The sequence below is a fragment of the Petaurus breviceps genome, unplaced genomic scaffold (genome assembly GCF_028583685.1).
Source record: "Petaurus breviceps papuanus isolate PSGF00001 unplaced genomic scaffold, PetGlider_PUasm1.0 81, whole genome shotgun sequence".
NCBI classification, from domain to species: domain Eukaryota; kingdom Metazoa; phylum Chordata; class Mammalia; order Diprotodontia; family Petauridae; genus Petaurus; species Petaurus breviceps.
In genome coordinates this window covers 7,057,333-7,073,503 of record NW_027186546.1, presented here as the reverse complement: position 1 = coordinate 7,073,503, position 16,171 = coordinate 7,057,333, and the positions used below count along the sequence as shown (strand labels likewise).

Here is a 16,171-nt window from a genome sequence, read left to right as displayed (position 1 = left end):
AGGAAGGAAGGAAGGAAGGAAGGAAGGAAGGAAGGAAGGAAGGAAGGAAGGAAGGAAGGAAGGAAGGAAGGAAGGAAGGAAGGAAAGAAGGAAGGAAAAGACTTATTAGTCACTATGTACCAGACACTGTGCCAAGTGCTTTACAAATATTATCTTGTTTGATCCTTATAGCAACCCTGTGAGGTAGCTCCATCTTAGACATGAAGAAACTGAGGCAGGCAGAAGTTAAGTGACTTGCCTAAGGTCAAACCAACTAGTAAGTATCTGAAGATGGATTTGAACTCAGGTCTTCCTGACTCCAGGCCCAGTGTTAGACCACATTACTGTCAGCTCTCTTCCTCACAATTAATGTTGGGTTCAGTTCCTTTTCTGTCCACAATATTTGTTCAATATAGGTGTGTTCTTGTTTTACTGATGATATTTTGCTGATCGCATTGAACATAAAACATGCAAAGTCTCCTGCATTATATTCTTTAAATGCACAAGAACAAAGATGTCAAGTTCATGGCCCACAACTCTCTTGAATGCCAGGACCAGATTGAAACGTAATTGGAAAATATTTAACAAAATAAATAAAACTACAGTATAGCATAGATAATGTTAATAGGTGGTTTTATAAGTCAGAATGCAGCCCACAGAAATCTTCATGTATGGTCCTTGGTTTTGTTTGTCATGACTGCTCAAGAGTTTAACCTTACTGTCCACCTAGGATAAACATAACTATAGTACATAATAATGTTAAGTATGATAACACAATGCACTTTTGCAAAACAAAATATTTTATAAAGTCAGGGATAGAAGGGGGTGTTTGTTGATAGTGGAGAAGAAGCCTTCATAGACAAGTGCTATTTGAGTTGGACTTTAAAATATGAATAGTAATTCAGAGACAAAGATGACATTCCAGGCATAAGAAACATCATGAGCAAAGGCACATAGGTTAGGAAGTGCAGGCATTTTCTGGCTACAGAAAATGGTCTGGTATGTCATATACAGTATGAAGAAGAATATGGCTTAAAGGGACTGGACTGAAGAAGACCTTGAATGTAAGGCAGCAGCATTTGAATTTTATTCAACAGGTATCAAAAAAAAAAAAACAACCCAGAATATTTTTTAGCAGAAAAGTGTTGGGATTTTTTAATGTTTTCAAGTGCCTAGATATCTAAATGTAACATCAGTTTCAGGAGGCTTTCCCAAAGAGACTATAGATCCAACTGCTATGTCTTTGAGAGACAGAGAAATACTGTACAGTTACAATTTAATTCACAATCTATGGGAATCTGTGAGATTAGAATTTAACTGTACTTTTCAAGAAATAGTTAACTGTGATAGCTGAAGAGAAGATAAAGAAAAAGGACTAAGAGAACTTATTTCTGGAGAGAATTGAATATAGCCATTAACTTACAAAGAAACATAAAGGGAATTCCTGAAGAGATTTTAATTAGTATTCTTAGGGGATCGGAAAAGGGCAGCTAGGTATTATAGCAGATAGAGCACCAGGCTTGGAATCAGGAAGAGTCATCTTCATGAGTTCAAATCTGGTCTGAGGCACATACTAGCTGTGTGACCCTGGGCAAGTCACTTAACCCTGTTTGCCTCAGTTCTTCATCTATAAAATGGACTAGAGAAGGAAACACCAGGCCCCTCCAGTATCTTTGCCAAGAAAACCCCAAAAGGAGTCACAGAGAGTCATTTATGACAGAAAAACAACTGTGCTATATCAAATATTAGGTATTGTTGCTATATAAGATTGAAAGAAATGCTTTTTTAAAAAGGATTTTCATAGGCAGTTGGAAAAGAATCAGTAGGTCAGTAGGGGGAGGAGGGAGAAAGGGGGAAAGGGAGAACAGGACAGGGAGAAGAAGAGGAAGAAGAAGGAAGAAAAAAGAAAGAGAGAAAAGGGAGGAAGAAAGGAAGAAAAAGAAAGAAAGCTAGAATAAGGTCTTGGAGGAGGCAGGAGAAAATGAGATGACAAATAGGATTGGCCTTAGTGAAGAATAGGGATTAAAATCATGAGGATAATGACAATCATGGTCTATTTGGAAAAAAAAAAACCATTATTAAGAGAATTTAATAGTTTCTGCCTGTGGTAGTAAATGGAACACTGGTGACTTTGGAGCCACAGGACCTGGTTTCAGATCTGGGCTCTGTCACTTTCACTATCCCAAGTGTTACCTTGGGCAAGAGACATCAGTTCTGGGCCTTAGTTTTCTCATCTGACAAATGAGAGGGTTCTATCTTTGAAGTACCTTACAGATCCATGATTCAGTGAGTCTTTCCAGGAAGTCACTGTCATTGACAGGGAGGTTGTTATATTTCTCTAATGCATTTGTCTTATTCTGCCCTGGATTATACTAATTAATATAAACACTTTTAATATCTTCTTGAAGGCAGTGAAACTTGTGTTCATCTTTGTATATGTAATGGTACCTTGCACAGAGTAGATGCCTGATTAATATTTATTAGATTGAATTGTCAAAGACCAAACCCTCAGGGCTATTTTGAGTTTGAATATTCAGGATTACAAATTAACTTGATTGATGTATGAGGTGGTTAAGGGAAGGGATTATAGCCGGGTTGTAAAATCAAGAGAGAATTTTAAAAATCTGAAAGCCAGCTCTAGTCAAATAAAAGTGATGCCAGCCCAGTGAGCAAAGGGTCCAGGGAGCTAGCTATCTGGTAAACACAGAGAGCCATCAAAGGACTACTCAAACCATGTGACAGGCTCTTGGAAGAAAAATAACCCTATTTCTGAGATATTCAAGATATGACACATGAACCCTCTCAGTTCTCCTCAAAGCCAGGGAAAGATTTTCATTAACCCTGCTTAACTAGAAAACTCTCAAGTTCAAAACTCTCCAAATCTCTCAAGAAAACTTGTACAGCATTTGGTTTCTTTGATAATGGCAACAAAAATACCACATCTTAGGATTTGGGGAATGACTAAACAAATTGTGGTACAGGATCATGATGGAACTGTGCTACGAGAAATGATAGGCTCATTGATTTTAGGGAAAAGTGAAAAGTCTTACATGAAATAATGAATAAAATGAGCAGAACCAAGAGAATACTGTATACAGTAACAGCAGTATTGTTTTAAGAACAACTTTGAGTGACTAACTCATTTTGAGTATTAGAAATACTCAAATCAACTAAAGAACCTATGAAGGAAGATGCAATCTGCCCCAGAGAAGAGAACTGATAAATAGATGTATAGTATGGTTCTACACACACATATATGTACACATATATTTGTATTGAATGGTAGCCATCTCTAGAATGGGGTGGGGAAGGAGAGGAAAAAATATAAAAGTGCACAGCAAAGAATCAAAGAAAAATTAGAAGAAAGCATAGAAAGAATAGCTTTGAAAATGGTGTAGTACTTACATAGTTTTTCCAAAAAAGCAGTGTGAAATATAAAATTTATAATGAATCTTTTTATGTTGTGCTATTGTAGCTGAAAATGTTCTGTTTCTGATCTTTATGTATTTAAGTTCAAAATGAATAATAAATCAATAACAGCTTTTGAAAAGCAATTAGAAGAGAGCACAGCAAATAAAATGTCATTTTATTATTTTGCCCAAAGTTTATATATAATTATTCTTTAATCAAAATTTTTTAAGTCTTTTAACCAAAAAAAAAAAGGGGGTACCATACTTTATGGTTTCTTGTCACAGTCACAGAATCTCAGGGTTGGAAATTATTTTAAAGCCTAGGTAGTCCAATTTAGAACAGAAAAATTATTCTCCCTATGACATCCTCTCCAAGTGGAAAATGAGCCTGTCCTTGGAGACCTCCAGGGTGGAGGGGTCCCTTATGCACGAGATGCTCTGCTCCAAGTTCTCTGATAGGTTAAGAAGTTTTTCCTGATACAAAAGGAAAATCGCCTTCTCTGACAACTTTGCTGACTGCCCTGTTTTCTGGGGTTAGGACAAAACAAGCCTAATCTCTCTTTTTTATACTATCTCTTTGGATCGGTAACAACAGCTATTAGGAAGCAGCTTGATACTGGCTTCAGAATCAAAGGGCATGAGTTCACATCTTAGTTCTGCTACTTACCACTCCCTGCTTGAACTTGACCTCGAGTGAGTTAGTTAATTTGTAAAGTGAATTGGATTAGATGGCCCTTAAGGTCCTTTTCAGCCCTACACCCCACTTCATTCATACCCTTCTTTTCTAGGCTAAACTGCCCCAATTCTATTCATCAGGTCCTTTATCACATGATTTCTATTCCCCTCACCAGCCTTGCTGTGATCCCCTCCCCGCTCTGCCATGAGCACAGTCCAGCTTGTCAATGTCCTTCCTAAAGCACAGAGAAATGAGCTACTTCTGGTGGTAGCCAAAACAGTACTACCATCCTTCCAGTTTCCCAGGTTTGTAACCTCATCATCATCATCCTCCACTATTCACTCTCACATCATGTATCCCGTGGTTGTTGAATCTTGTTTCTACCTCCATGACATCTGTCTTCCATGTTCCCTCCTCTCCGTTCACATAGGCCATCACCGAACCAGGCTTTCATCACCTCTCATTTGAACTCCTGAATCTCTTCCAGTGTGGTCTCTTAATCCATTCCATCCTCTACACAACCCAAAGCACGGGTCTGCCTACATCACTTCCTCTGCTCAGTAAACTCCAGTTACTCCCTGTTACCTTCAAGATCAACTCTCTCTTTGGCTCCATTCAGCCTTCTCAGCCATCTCATTCCTCCCCTTTATATGCTCTGTAGTCTAGTCAAACTGGCCTTCTTACTGTTCAGCACATCCTCCATCCCCAATCTCTGTGCCTTGGCACTGGATAAATAAATTTATGTATAACTAATATCATGCATGAAAAAAGGATCTGGGAGGCTCGGTAGATTAGTAGGCCTCTGGCTGGATGGGATGCAGTCCACCTTTGATTGTGAAGATTCAGCTTGAGTACCACCATCTACAGGTGACCTTTCCACCCACCCATCCCTTCTAGTGTCTTCCCTGGAGAAGTTTACCTTATATCTGCTTTCTATGAATGTATATATAAATATATATGTGTGTATGTATATATGTGTACATATTTGCATATGTAAAAATATGTGTACATATGTATGTGTGTATACATATATACATGCATATATATGTGTGTGTAGGTGTACATGTTGAATCCCCCTTTAAAATGTAAGCTCCTTGAAGGCAGGCATAATTTATTTTTGACTTTCTGTTCCCAGCATCCAACATAGCACCTGGCACATAAGTGCTTAATAAATGATTAAGTAATCTATAATGTTCCAAATATACTTTAATCAGGAATCAGGACTAACACCTCCTTTTCTGTGTCTCCTTTTTAAATACAATTTAAAATCACATTGTTTTCTTTTTTTGCCTGTTGCAGTATTGAGTCATATTGAACTACCAATCTACTAAGTCTCCCAGATCTTTTTCTTATACATGAAATTTTTTATTTCATACATAAAGTTATTTCTCCATGCCTCTCCCATCCTGTACTTATACAATTAATTGCTTGAATTCAGAGGTGAGATTTTAAATTTATTAGTAATGAATTTCATTTTATTCAATGTAGCCCATTATTCTAACTTTCTGGATTCTTTTTCAGATTTGTCATCCAATGTATTAGCTATATCTCTTTCACATCAACTGCAAACTTCAAAATAATCATTGATAAAATCATTAAATAGCAAAGAGCCAAAGACAGGACCTTGGGGTGCTCCTTTAGAGGCCTCTTTCCAAGATGACATCATGCCGTTAATCACTGGCTATTCTTTGGGCCCAGTCATTCAACCAGTTCTGGATTCACCCAGCTGCACTGTTACCTAGCCCATTCCTTTATGTCTTGTCCACAAGCCTACAATGAGAGATTTTGTAAATGCTCTGCTGAAATATCAGTAAACTATATCTACAGCATTCTCATGATCCAATAACACTGTCCAAAATTTAAAGAAAAAAGAAATGATTCTAAAATGACCTATTCTTAATGAACCCATACTAGCTTTTAATAATCACTGCTTCCTTTTATAAAAATAGCCCCGAATTTTGCCAGGAATTGACATCAAGCTCACTGGCCTATAGCTTGGTGATTCCTATTTTCTTTTAATGATAATTTGTTGATGTTGTTCAGCCATTTCAGTCATGTTCGACTCTTCATGACCCCATTTGGAATTTTCTTGGCAAAGATACTAGAGTGGTTTACCATTTCCTTCTTCAGCTCATTAAAGTGATGAGGAACTGAGGCAAACAGGGTTAAGTGACTTGCCCAGGGTCACACAGCTAGCAAATATCTGAGGCCCGATTTGAACTCAGGAAGATGAGTCTTCCTGATGTAAGGGCTGCCACTATTCACTGTACCACCTACCTGCCCATCACTAATTTTTTCACATCTCTCTTCCTTTCTATAATTTTTCTTTTTTACTAAAGAAGTATTTTTATTTTAAAATAAAATTTCTTGATGCTTGTCCTTATGAGGCCTGAATTTCTCTATATGTGTCTCCCTCTACCCCTCCCAGAAAGCCAACCTATATGAGAATTTTTCTCTATAATCTTTGAAAGATCAAAAATGTCACTCAGCAGTCATATCCACCAGGTTTTTTAGATCCATGAATACAATTTGTCCAGGCTTTGTTAACTTGACAAGTTCATTGAGAGCAGCTAGGTATTCTCTTTCTATCTCTTCATTTATATTACATTTTAACTCTCTGTTTATCATTTTTTATCTTTCCCAGTTCAAAGATCACTCTCCTTAGAAACTTGTTTAGTTTTGCCTTTACTCTGAGAAATGGTTTCATCCACTGTTTAATCTATGTTAGATTAATGGGATCTAGTTTGCCATGGTGATCAGAAAAAAGGAAAAGAACCCACATGTTCTAAAGTGTTTGTAGCAGCTCTCTTTGTGGTGGCAAACAACTGGACATTGAAGAGATGCCCATCAACTGGGAAATGGCTGGATGAGTTGGAATGTAATAATAGAATACTACTGTGCTATAAGAAATGAAGAGCAGGTTGATTTTAGGAAAACATGGAAGGGCTTACATGAAATAACGAAGAGTGAAAATGATCAGAACCAAGAGGACATTGCATATGCTAATAGCAGTTTTATTCAAAGAGTAATTGTGAATGACTAAGCTCTTCTGAGTTATATGAATATTCAAATCAACTACAAAGGACCTATGCAGGAAGATGCTATTCACTTCAGGGAAAAAAACAGATATAAGGAACTATATATTGAGTAGTTTCACAAACATATCTTTGTCAAATGTTGGCCATCTTTAGTGCAGGGTTGAGAGGGAGGGAGAGAAACAGCTTGGGACTCAAATGTAACAAAAATAAAATATTTTTTAAAAAAACAAAAACAATCCCAGAATTTAACCTAACATAGCATTAAAAAAAAAAACCCTTTTTATTGCCCTTTACTTCATTACTTTCTGAATTTACTTACAGAGAAACTAAGGTTCAGAGAAATTCAGAAACTTATTTGTAACCATACAGTTAGCATCAGAATTTAGATTCAAATCTAGGTCTCCCTATACCAAGTTTAGGGTCCTTAATGATATACCATATCATCCTTCTAATAAAGTGATGACAATAACAATAAACTTTCATTTGTGTAGTTCTATAAGTCCTTATGGTTACAAAAAAAGAAAAGCCTTATACATACATTATTGCATTTAATCTTCACAGCAACATTGTGAGGCAGGTAGTTCAAGCATTATTCTGATTTTACAATATGTGGACACAAACTCAGAAAGATTAACTAATTTGCCCAAGGTCATGCCGGGTGATGATAGGGTCAAGATCTTAGGATCAGAAGGCCATCTAAGCCAGCAATATCATTTTACAGAGGAAGAACTGAAATACCCTTAGATCAAGTGACTTGCACAAATTTATGCAGAAAACAACCAGAGAGAGAAAAACTTGAACTGACATCATCTTCTGATCCTAAATTCTGTTGTTGGACACTTAGTGCCGAACATAGTCAACACTTAATACATTTTCATTATACCAAATTGAATTGAACCACCGATAACAAATCCTCCATTCTTTCCACTCCACACTACCTGTTTTGAGATCAATCATATATTGTGGTATCCTGGGATGTTATCTTTAATAAAAGCAGGAAAACTGAGGTTATCTACTTATTTAATTGTTATCTTCAAGGTCAGTTGAAAAGCATCTCGCTAGGGTTATTTATATGCCCCATAATTTCAGTTTCTGAGAGTTTGTGGTAGTGTCACTGAAAGGAAATAGTATACAACATATACTGATGGTGTGATGGATAGAGCACCAGGACCTGGAGTCAGACGGACCTGAGTTCAAATCTAACTTCAGATACTTACTAGCTCTGTGACCCTAGGCAAGTCATTTAAGCCTGTTTGCCCCAGTTTCTTCATGTGTAAAATAAATTGTAGAAGGAAATGGCAAACAACTCCAGTGAGTGCCGAGAAAACCTCAAATGGGGTCATGAAGAGTTGGACATGACTGAAACAATTCATCAGCAGCAGCAAAGGACTACCTAGACATTTTGCCCCTACCTTCTTATTGATGTAGCTAGCATTCATGAAGTACTTAAGGTTTGACAAGCACTTCACACATATTATTTTATCTTTACAACCACCCTTGGAGGTAGGTAATATCATTATCCCTATCGTAGAAATGAGAAAACTCAGGCAGGATGGTAGAAATTAAATGACTTGCTCAAGGTCACACTGCTAGTACATGTCTAAGGTGCAATTTTAATTCAGGTCTTCCTGACTCTGGGTCAAGTACCAACTGTCCTTCCTACCTGCCTCCTGGATTAAGTTCAGTATGAGTCAAAAAAATAACTCAGCCACTCAAAAAGCTAATTTTTAGACTGAATTCTTATTACAATTAGTAATTACTATATTTAGACTGAATTACTATATTGATTATACTGATTTACTATCATTAGCCTGAATAGTTTAGACTGAATTCTTTTTGTTTTCCTTTTTTGGAGGGGAGAAGGCAGGGCAGTTGGGGTTAAGTGACTTGCCCAAGGTCACATAGCTAGTGTTAAGTTATTGAAGCCAAATTTGAACTCAGGTTCTCTTGACTCCAGGGCTGATGCTCTATTCACTGAGCCACCCAGCCGCCCCTAGACTGAATTCTTATTATCGTTAGCAATAATAGCTCACATTTATATAGTGCTTTTCAGTTTATAAAGACCATCCCTATGGTAAGAACTCCAAGATGATTAGTATCAACCCTATTTTATAAAGAAACCAGGACTCGGGTGGGTCAAATGATTTGTAGTAGTCATGGAGGTTGGTTAGTTATTGTCCTTTGTTCTCAAGAGGACTAAAATGACATCACTGTGTTAGAGTCAGGTTACAGTGTGTCTGCCTGTGGCCGATCAGATCAGTAAGAGCTCAGAATGCTCTACCACAGATCAGGCACAAATAATCCGTGTGAACATTTGGGGTGAATTATCTCAATTTGCACATCTCACATTTCTCTTGAGCTATTTCAGTTCTGCCTTGCTCATAGAGCACAGCTCTTCTCTTATGAGGGCACACCAAGCTGAGTGATACTCTGCCAGAGAGACCTTGAGAGTCATATAGGAAATGTAAGTGAAAAGTAGAGATCGAATCTACATCTTCTGATTTCCAAGTCAAATACTCTTTCCATTCCTTCACGCTACCCCTATTAACTGAAATGTGTAGAACAAGGGAAGTGGTCAGTCAATGGACCACGTTTGGAAGGCTGTGCTCTTTTCTGGGTACCATGATTTAGGTAAATATTGACCAGCTAGATTAGATGTCTAGTGAAGGAAAATGAGGATAGTGAGAGACCTAGAAAGCATGTCATCTAAGGAATAATTGAACATAGAGAACATAATGCTAAGTTTTCTTCAATTTGTTGAAAACCAGTCATGTGAAAGAGTAATTACCAGACTTGTTCTGTGTGATTCCAGAATACAAAATGTGACTTGGAACCAGATTTTATCTTAATAGAGCAAGAGCTATCCAAAAGTAAAATGAGCTGCCTGAGTAGGTAGTGAGCTCCCCAACACTAGAATGTTCAAAAAGAGTCTGTATCCTTCAGTATTTTACAGAAAGAGCCCTTATGTTGGGTGGGAGACTGGACTAGATAATCACTCATTTACTTTTCCACTCTAAAATTCAATAATCCTATAATATGACTCTGTTCCTTGTGGTCACACAGATCTTGCTGGGTCAGAAATACAACACTTCTGTGGACTGGTGGTCCTTCGGTGTCCTCCTCTATGAAATGTTAATTGGCCAGTCACCTTTCCATGGCCAAGATGAAGAAGAGCTCTTCCATTCTATTCGAATGGACAACCCCCTATACCCAAACTGGCTTCAGAAGGATGCCAAGGATCTTCTAGTAAAGGTAAGACACCAAATCGAAAGAAGAAGTCCTTTAGCATTTTCCATGGTTCAGATCAGATTTTTGTTGACTAACGACCCTTTCATTTTAATATGCTCTCCTTCTGCATCTCTTCCTACTGGCTTCCTTGGCTTAAAGGCCCAACTAAAATCCCATCTTCTACAGGAAGCCTTTCCCAGTCCTTCTAAATTCTAATGTCTTCTCTCTTTTAATTATTTCCTGTTTATCCTGTATAAAGCTTGGTTGTGTGTGTGTGTGTGTGTGTGTGTGTATATATGTGTATATATATATATATATTATATATGTATATGTATATATGTGTGTATATATTATATATATATATATATTTGTGTATTGGCTACTACATTAACTGTAAGATTCTTGAGGGCAAGAACTGTCTTTTGCCTCGTTTTGTATCCCCAGTGCTTAGCACATTTCCTGTTACATAGTAGGCACTTGATTATTGACTGAGATGGAAAACTCAAATGCAATAAGGAGTCAGAAAGTTACCTTCATTTTAAAAAAAAATCCAAAAAACTTTTATTTAGCACCTATTGTATTCCAAGTATTATACTAGAAGAAAGGGATGTAAAGATGGAAAATGACATAGTCTTTTCCTTAAACAGTTTATAGTCAAATAAGGATTCAGCATGTAAATAAGTATGATATGAAAAAGGTAGAGGACAATAAAAGCAAAGGACAGCTCTAGATAAAGCATCATAACAAAGGATCATCTATGACTAGAGGGACATGTCAGGCATACACTGTCTCCCATGCCTGGAATGCTCTCCCTTCTCACCTTCTGCAACCTAGCTTTCCTCACTTCCTTGAAGACTCAGCTCAAAACCTCCTCCAGGAAGTCTTTCCAAGTACAGCAACCCCCTTATCCCTTCCTCTGAATTTTCCTTTTATTTACAACAGAATAGACCTTGTATGGATGTAGCCATTTGCATGTTATCTCTGTTAGAATATGAGCCCTTTGGAGGGATCAGAGGGGAGGAATACAGTACTTTTTGCCTTTCTTTGCCTCCCCAGCTCTTAGCACATTGCCTGGCAGTGTTGGGCCTGAAAGCAGGAAGACTCATCTTCCTGAGTTCAAATCTGGCTTCAGACACTAGCTGTGTGACCCTGGACAAGTCACTTAACCCTGTTTGCCCCAGTTTCCTCCTCTGTAAAATGAGCTGGAGAAAGAGAAAAGGCAAACCAGTCCAGTTTTTTTGCCAAGAAAACCTCAAATGGGTCATGAAGAGTCAGACACTACTGAAAGGATTTAACAACAAAGCAACAAAAAGCTTAATAAATGCTTTATTGACTGGCTGACTGACAAAGCCTTTGTTAACCTGGAAATAAGAATATATAAAGTAGAATTAATTATACCTTGATTTTAGTGCTGATCTGTTTCTCACTCTTTGAATGGTGCCTCGCACTTAATAAATGGCTGAATTGAATTTTTGGAACTATCAGAAATGAAATTATATCAGCATTGTTTCCTATTTGCAAAACACAGCTCCAAACTCATCCAGGATGCTTGAAATTTTTGTGGGTCTTCACCTCTCTTTGTGAAGTCAAGACACTGGATTTGAGGAATCCTGGACTCTACTTTCTGCAGAAGATCCAGATCAAACTTAAGGGAGCTAGGGGCCAAACAGTCCATCGGTATCAGAGGGCAACCCTGAACAAACAAAAGCTCACTGGATTTTAAGCAGAGAATCTAGACTTAAATCATATTTCTTTTCCAACACTTAGCACACAGTAGGCACTTATTAAATGTTGATTGAGGAAGTTGACAATATGTCCTACCTGTGTGTCTTTGGCTACAACCATCTTCCTTGCCTTCCATATCCTCATCTGTATAAAAGGGATCTTGCTGCCTAGCCTCTAAGATCCTTCCCCTAGCTCTCTGATCCCTGTGACACAGTTAGAGAAAAACTGAATGTATCCCTAAATGAATAATTAGGGACTTGAAAATACTATAAACCAAAATTCAAGGACAGTGAATTATTTAAATTTAAAAAAAAAACTTTTTTTCACTCAGAAGACCTGAATGTGAGTCTCAGATTCACCATAATTTAACCTCTTCAAGAATCTTCTTCTCCCACAAAATAAATATTTGCGATATCCAGCCCTTAGGGTTACTGTGAAGATCAAATCCAATCAGATAATATATGTATGTAAAGTTTTGTAGCCATAAACACTATGGTAATGAGTTCTTATTGTTATTAACGAGTTAACTGATAAAACAGCAAAATTCTAGTCACATAAAATAAGTTACCAGAATGTGAGTAGTCCTTTTTTTTTTTTTGCATTAAAATACATAGACATTAGTCCAAGCCCTCTTTTAATGATTCCCTGGGTGTTGGTGAGAAAGTATCATCCCAGCCTGAGCCCTGGGCACCAGCAGATGAAAAGAGGGTTATAAAATGAATAGCTTACATAAGACATAGAAGGTCTCTGAGGTCCCTCCCAGCTCTGGATAGATGATCCGATGTATTCTAAGCAGGAAACCCCCATCCCTGTGACTTCAAGGGATGAAATTATGTCTAGAAGGACAAGCTGGGAACGATCCCCTTCTGACACATTGTGATGACCTGGCTCAAACAGAACTTAGAAAACATGAAGACATAGAATTCATTTTCCTTAAAATTCATGTATTCCCAAGAGACAAAGAGCAGGGCATCTGGAGAAACCAAAGTCTTGCCCCAACTCCATCATTAGCTCCTTCGTCATGTGACCTTAGGTGATTAACTTGACATCTGTAATACTTCGTTTCCCCATCTGCTAAAAGGAGAGAATTGAACTAAATCACTTCTACCAACAACCTTGGTAATATTCTGTTGTGATGAATCCTTTGATGACTCACTGGGCTCTCCATGACAATGGAGAAAGAATGCTGGGCTAGGATTAGGAAAACCTGGGTTTAGGCCCATTTCTGCCATGGATGTCTTTGTGCACATAACTGGACACCTCTCATCATCTGTAAAAGAAGAAGGTGGGATTGGATAACCCTAAACTTCCTTCAATGTTTAACATCATATTTCTATAACTAGAAAACACAAAAGAATGGCATGGTGTGGTAGAAAAAGCAGTGGCTCTGGGAGTGGATAGAGCTCCTGGCCTGGAGTCAGAGAGACCTGAGTTATCTGGTCTCAGACACTTACTAGCTGTGTGACCCTGGACAAGTCACTTAATCTTCTTGCCTCAGTTTTTTCTCATCTGTAAAATGAGCTGGAGAAGGAAACAGAAAACCACTCCAGTCTCTTTGCCAAGAAAATTCCAAATGGGGTCAAGAAGAGTTGGACATGACTGAAACAACTCAACAACTCTGTAGTCAAAGGACATGGGTTCAAATCCTGATTCTGATGGATGCTCCCTGTGTGCCTCAAAACAAGTCCCTTAACACCCCTAGGCCTCAGTGACCTCATCCCTAAAATGAAGAGCCTTGGGGTTCTTCCAGCTCTAGCTCTGTGATCCCAGGAGACTTCAAAGACTACCTTGTCTGAACTATACCTGAACAAGAATCCTCTCTACAAACTCCAGATAAATGGTCACTTGAAAGACCTCCAGTAATGGGGAACTCATAATTGACCACCAGCAATTTATAGTTGAAGAGATAAGACAGGGGCAGGTGGTGTAGTGGATGGAGCACCAGCTTTGGAGTCAGGAGGACCCGAATTTGAGTCTGACTTCAGACACTTGACACTTACTAGCTGTGTGACCCTGGACAAGTCACTGCAAAGGAAGGAAGGGAGAAAGAGAGGGAGGGAGGAAGAGTTACAAAGAAAGAGATAAACATGCCTAACAGATCATGAAAACTGCCTAAATGTGCTGAAGGGGATGTGCATAGATGATGACAGGAATTAATCAGTGACCACTTCCTAAAGAAGTGAATTTTGAGTATGATTTTAAGAGAGAAGAAATCCTTTGCAGAGGGTAGGAAAGAGTCCCTTCAGGTCATAGCAATGTCATTTCCAGAGGCAGAAGCTAGCATGAAATCTGAAGAGTACAGAAAATAGATCATTTGGCCTAGGGTGGAGCATCTATTTAAAGGACTAAAATAAATCGATGAAGGATGTTAATTGGTGGAGGAGCATAAAACTCAAGCTGAGATGTTTGTTTTCATTCAGTTTTCCTCGAGCTGATGAGGATTTCATGGCCTTTCTCTAGGCTCACTTGGGACACGTTGTCCCAGTCACAGTTTCCAGCAACCCTAACCTCAAATATCATTACTCACTATACACTCTTCTGGACCATAGTATTGGCCCATAATCCCACCTCTGCCTTCCACTCACTAGGTGACTTTAAACAGTTCACTTCATATCTTTGTGCCTCTGTTTCTGCCTTCATCAAATGAATTTGGATGAATTCACTGAATTAGAGAAGAAGGGTATATTCAGAAATGAGACTGATGTAAAAAAACAAAAGATTTCAATAAAAATAATATTTTTTCAAGAAAGTGATGAGTTTGAATCCCAGTCCAGTCCCATATTAACTGTATATTGTTGTTGTTTAGTGGAATCAGTCATGTTTGCTCTTCTTTGACCCCTTTTTTGAGGGTTTTCTTGGCAGAGATACTAGAGTGGGTTGCCATTTCCTTCTCCAGTTCATTTTACAGATGTGGAAACTGAGGCAAATGGGGTTAAGTTACTTGTCCAGGGTCACACAGCAAGTACGTGTCTGAGACCAGATCTGAAGTCATATAGATGAGTCTATGCATTGTGTTACCTAGATGCCCATGTATTAGCTGTGTAACCATGGGCAAATCCTTTGATTCCTGAGGCTTTTTTCTCATCTCTGAAATGAGGATGTTAGAAAAGATGTCAGGGCGGCCAGGTAGCACAGTGAGTAAGAGCACCGTCTCCAGTGTCGGGATGACCTGGAGATTGAATCTGGGCTCAGACACTTATTACCCACGCAGAAACACCTGGCCGTGTAACCTTGAGCAAGTTACTTAACCCCAATTGCTTAGGGGCGGTCAGGTGGCTCAGCGAGTAAGAGCACCAGCTCCAGTGTCGGGATGACCTGGGGATCAAATCCGGGCTCAGATACTTAGCACCACACCCAGAAATAACTGGCCATGTACCCTTAAGCAAGTTATTTAACCCCGATTGCGTTAAAAAAAAAAAAAGATGTCTAAGACCCCTTCTAATGACAATAATTATTACATATAGTATATATGTAATATATATTGTAAAAACAATGTATGTCTTGATATAGTATGAGTTATTCATCATATATGAGTAAATATATAATTATTATTACTTGCATACACATAAAGCACTTTAAACTTTAAAAATAATTTTCCTCACCATCCAGTGAGCTAGGTAATATGAGGATTATCTCCATTTTACATATTTGGAAACTGAGGCTCAATGACATTGCCCAAGATCATGTAAAAAATCTATACCGAGGTTTACTGATTCTATTCTAATACTCTTTCTTCAACATCATATATTTCCTGATCCCATGTATGGTATAGGAAATTTAAGACCTAGCAGTGTAAGATCTCCCAGGTGATGGGCCTTCTAGAAATGCTGAGTAAGAATTTTCCCTAAAGGAAATGACATTGGATGGCACCCATTTCAGAATTCTACAACCTTCAGCATTCACAAAGCGTTTAATTGACATAGTATAGTGAAGATGAACAGCTAAGAGGCACAGTGGGTAGAGTCAGGAATACCTAAGTTCAAATTTGGCTTCCAACACTTACTAGCTGTGTGAACCAGGGTAGGCCACTTAACCCTCTGTGCCTCAGTTTCCTCTTCTGTAAAATGAACTGGAGAAGGAAATGAGAAATGACTCCCATATCTTTGCAAAGAAAA

The 16,171-nt window shown here is 38.2% G+C and overlaps 1 protein-coding gene across 1 annotated transcript in view; it reads left to right on the top strand.

The window, feature by feature from the left end:
• Positions 1-16,171, top strand: part of LOC138176134 (protein kinase C theta type) — a 132,747-nt gene that overhangs the window by 100,866 nt on the left and 15,710 nt on the right. Inside the window, exon 15 of the mRNA XM_069106902.1 lies at positions 10,167-10,355. Within this exon, the coding sequence (XP_068963003.1) occupies positions 10,167-10,355 (189 nt within the window). The remainder of the gene's footprint in view (positions 1-10,166; positions 10,356-16,171) is intronic.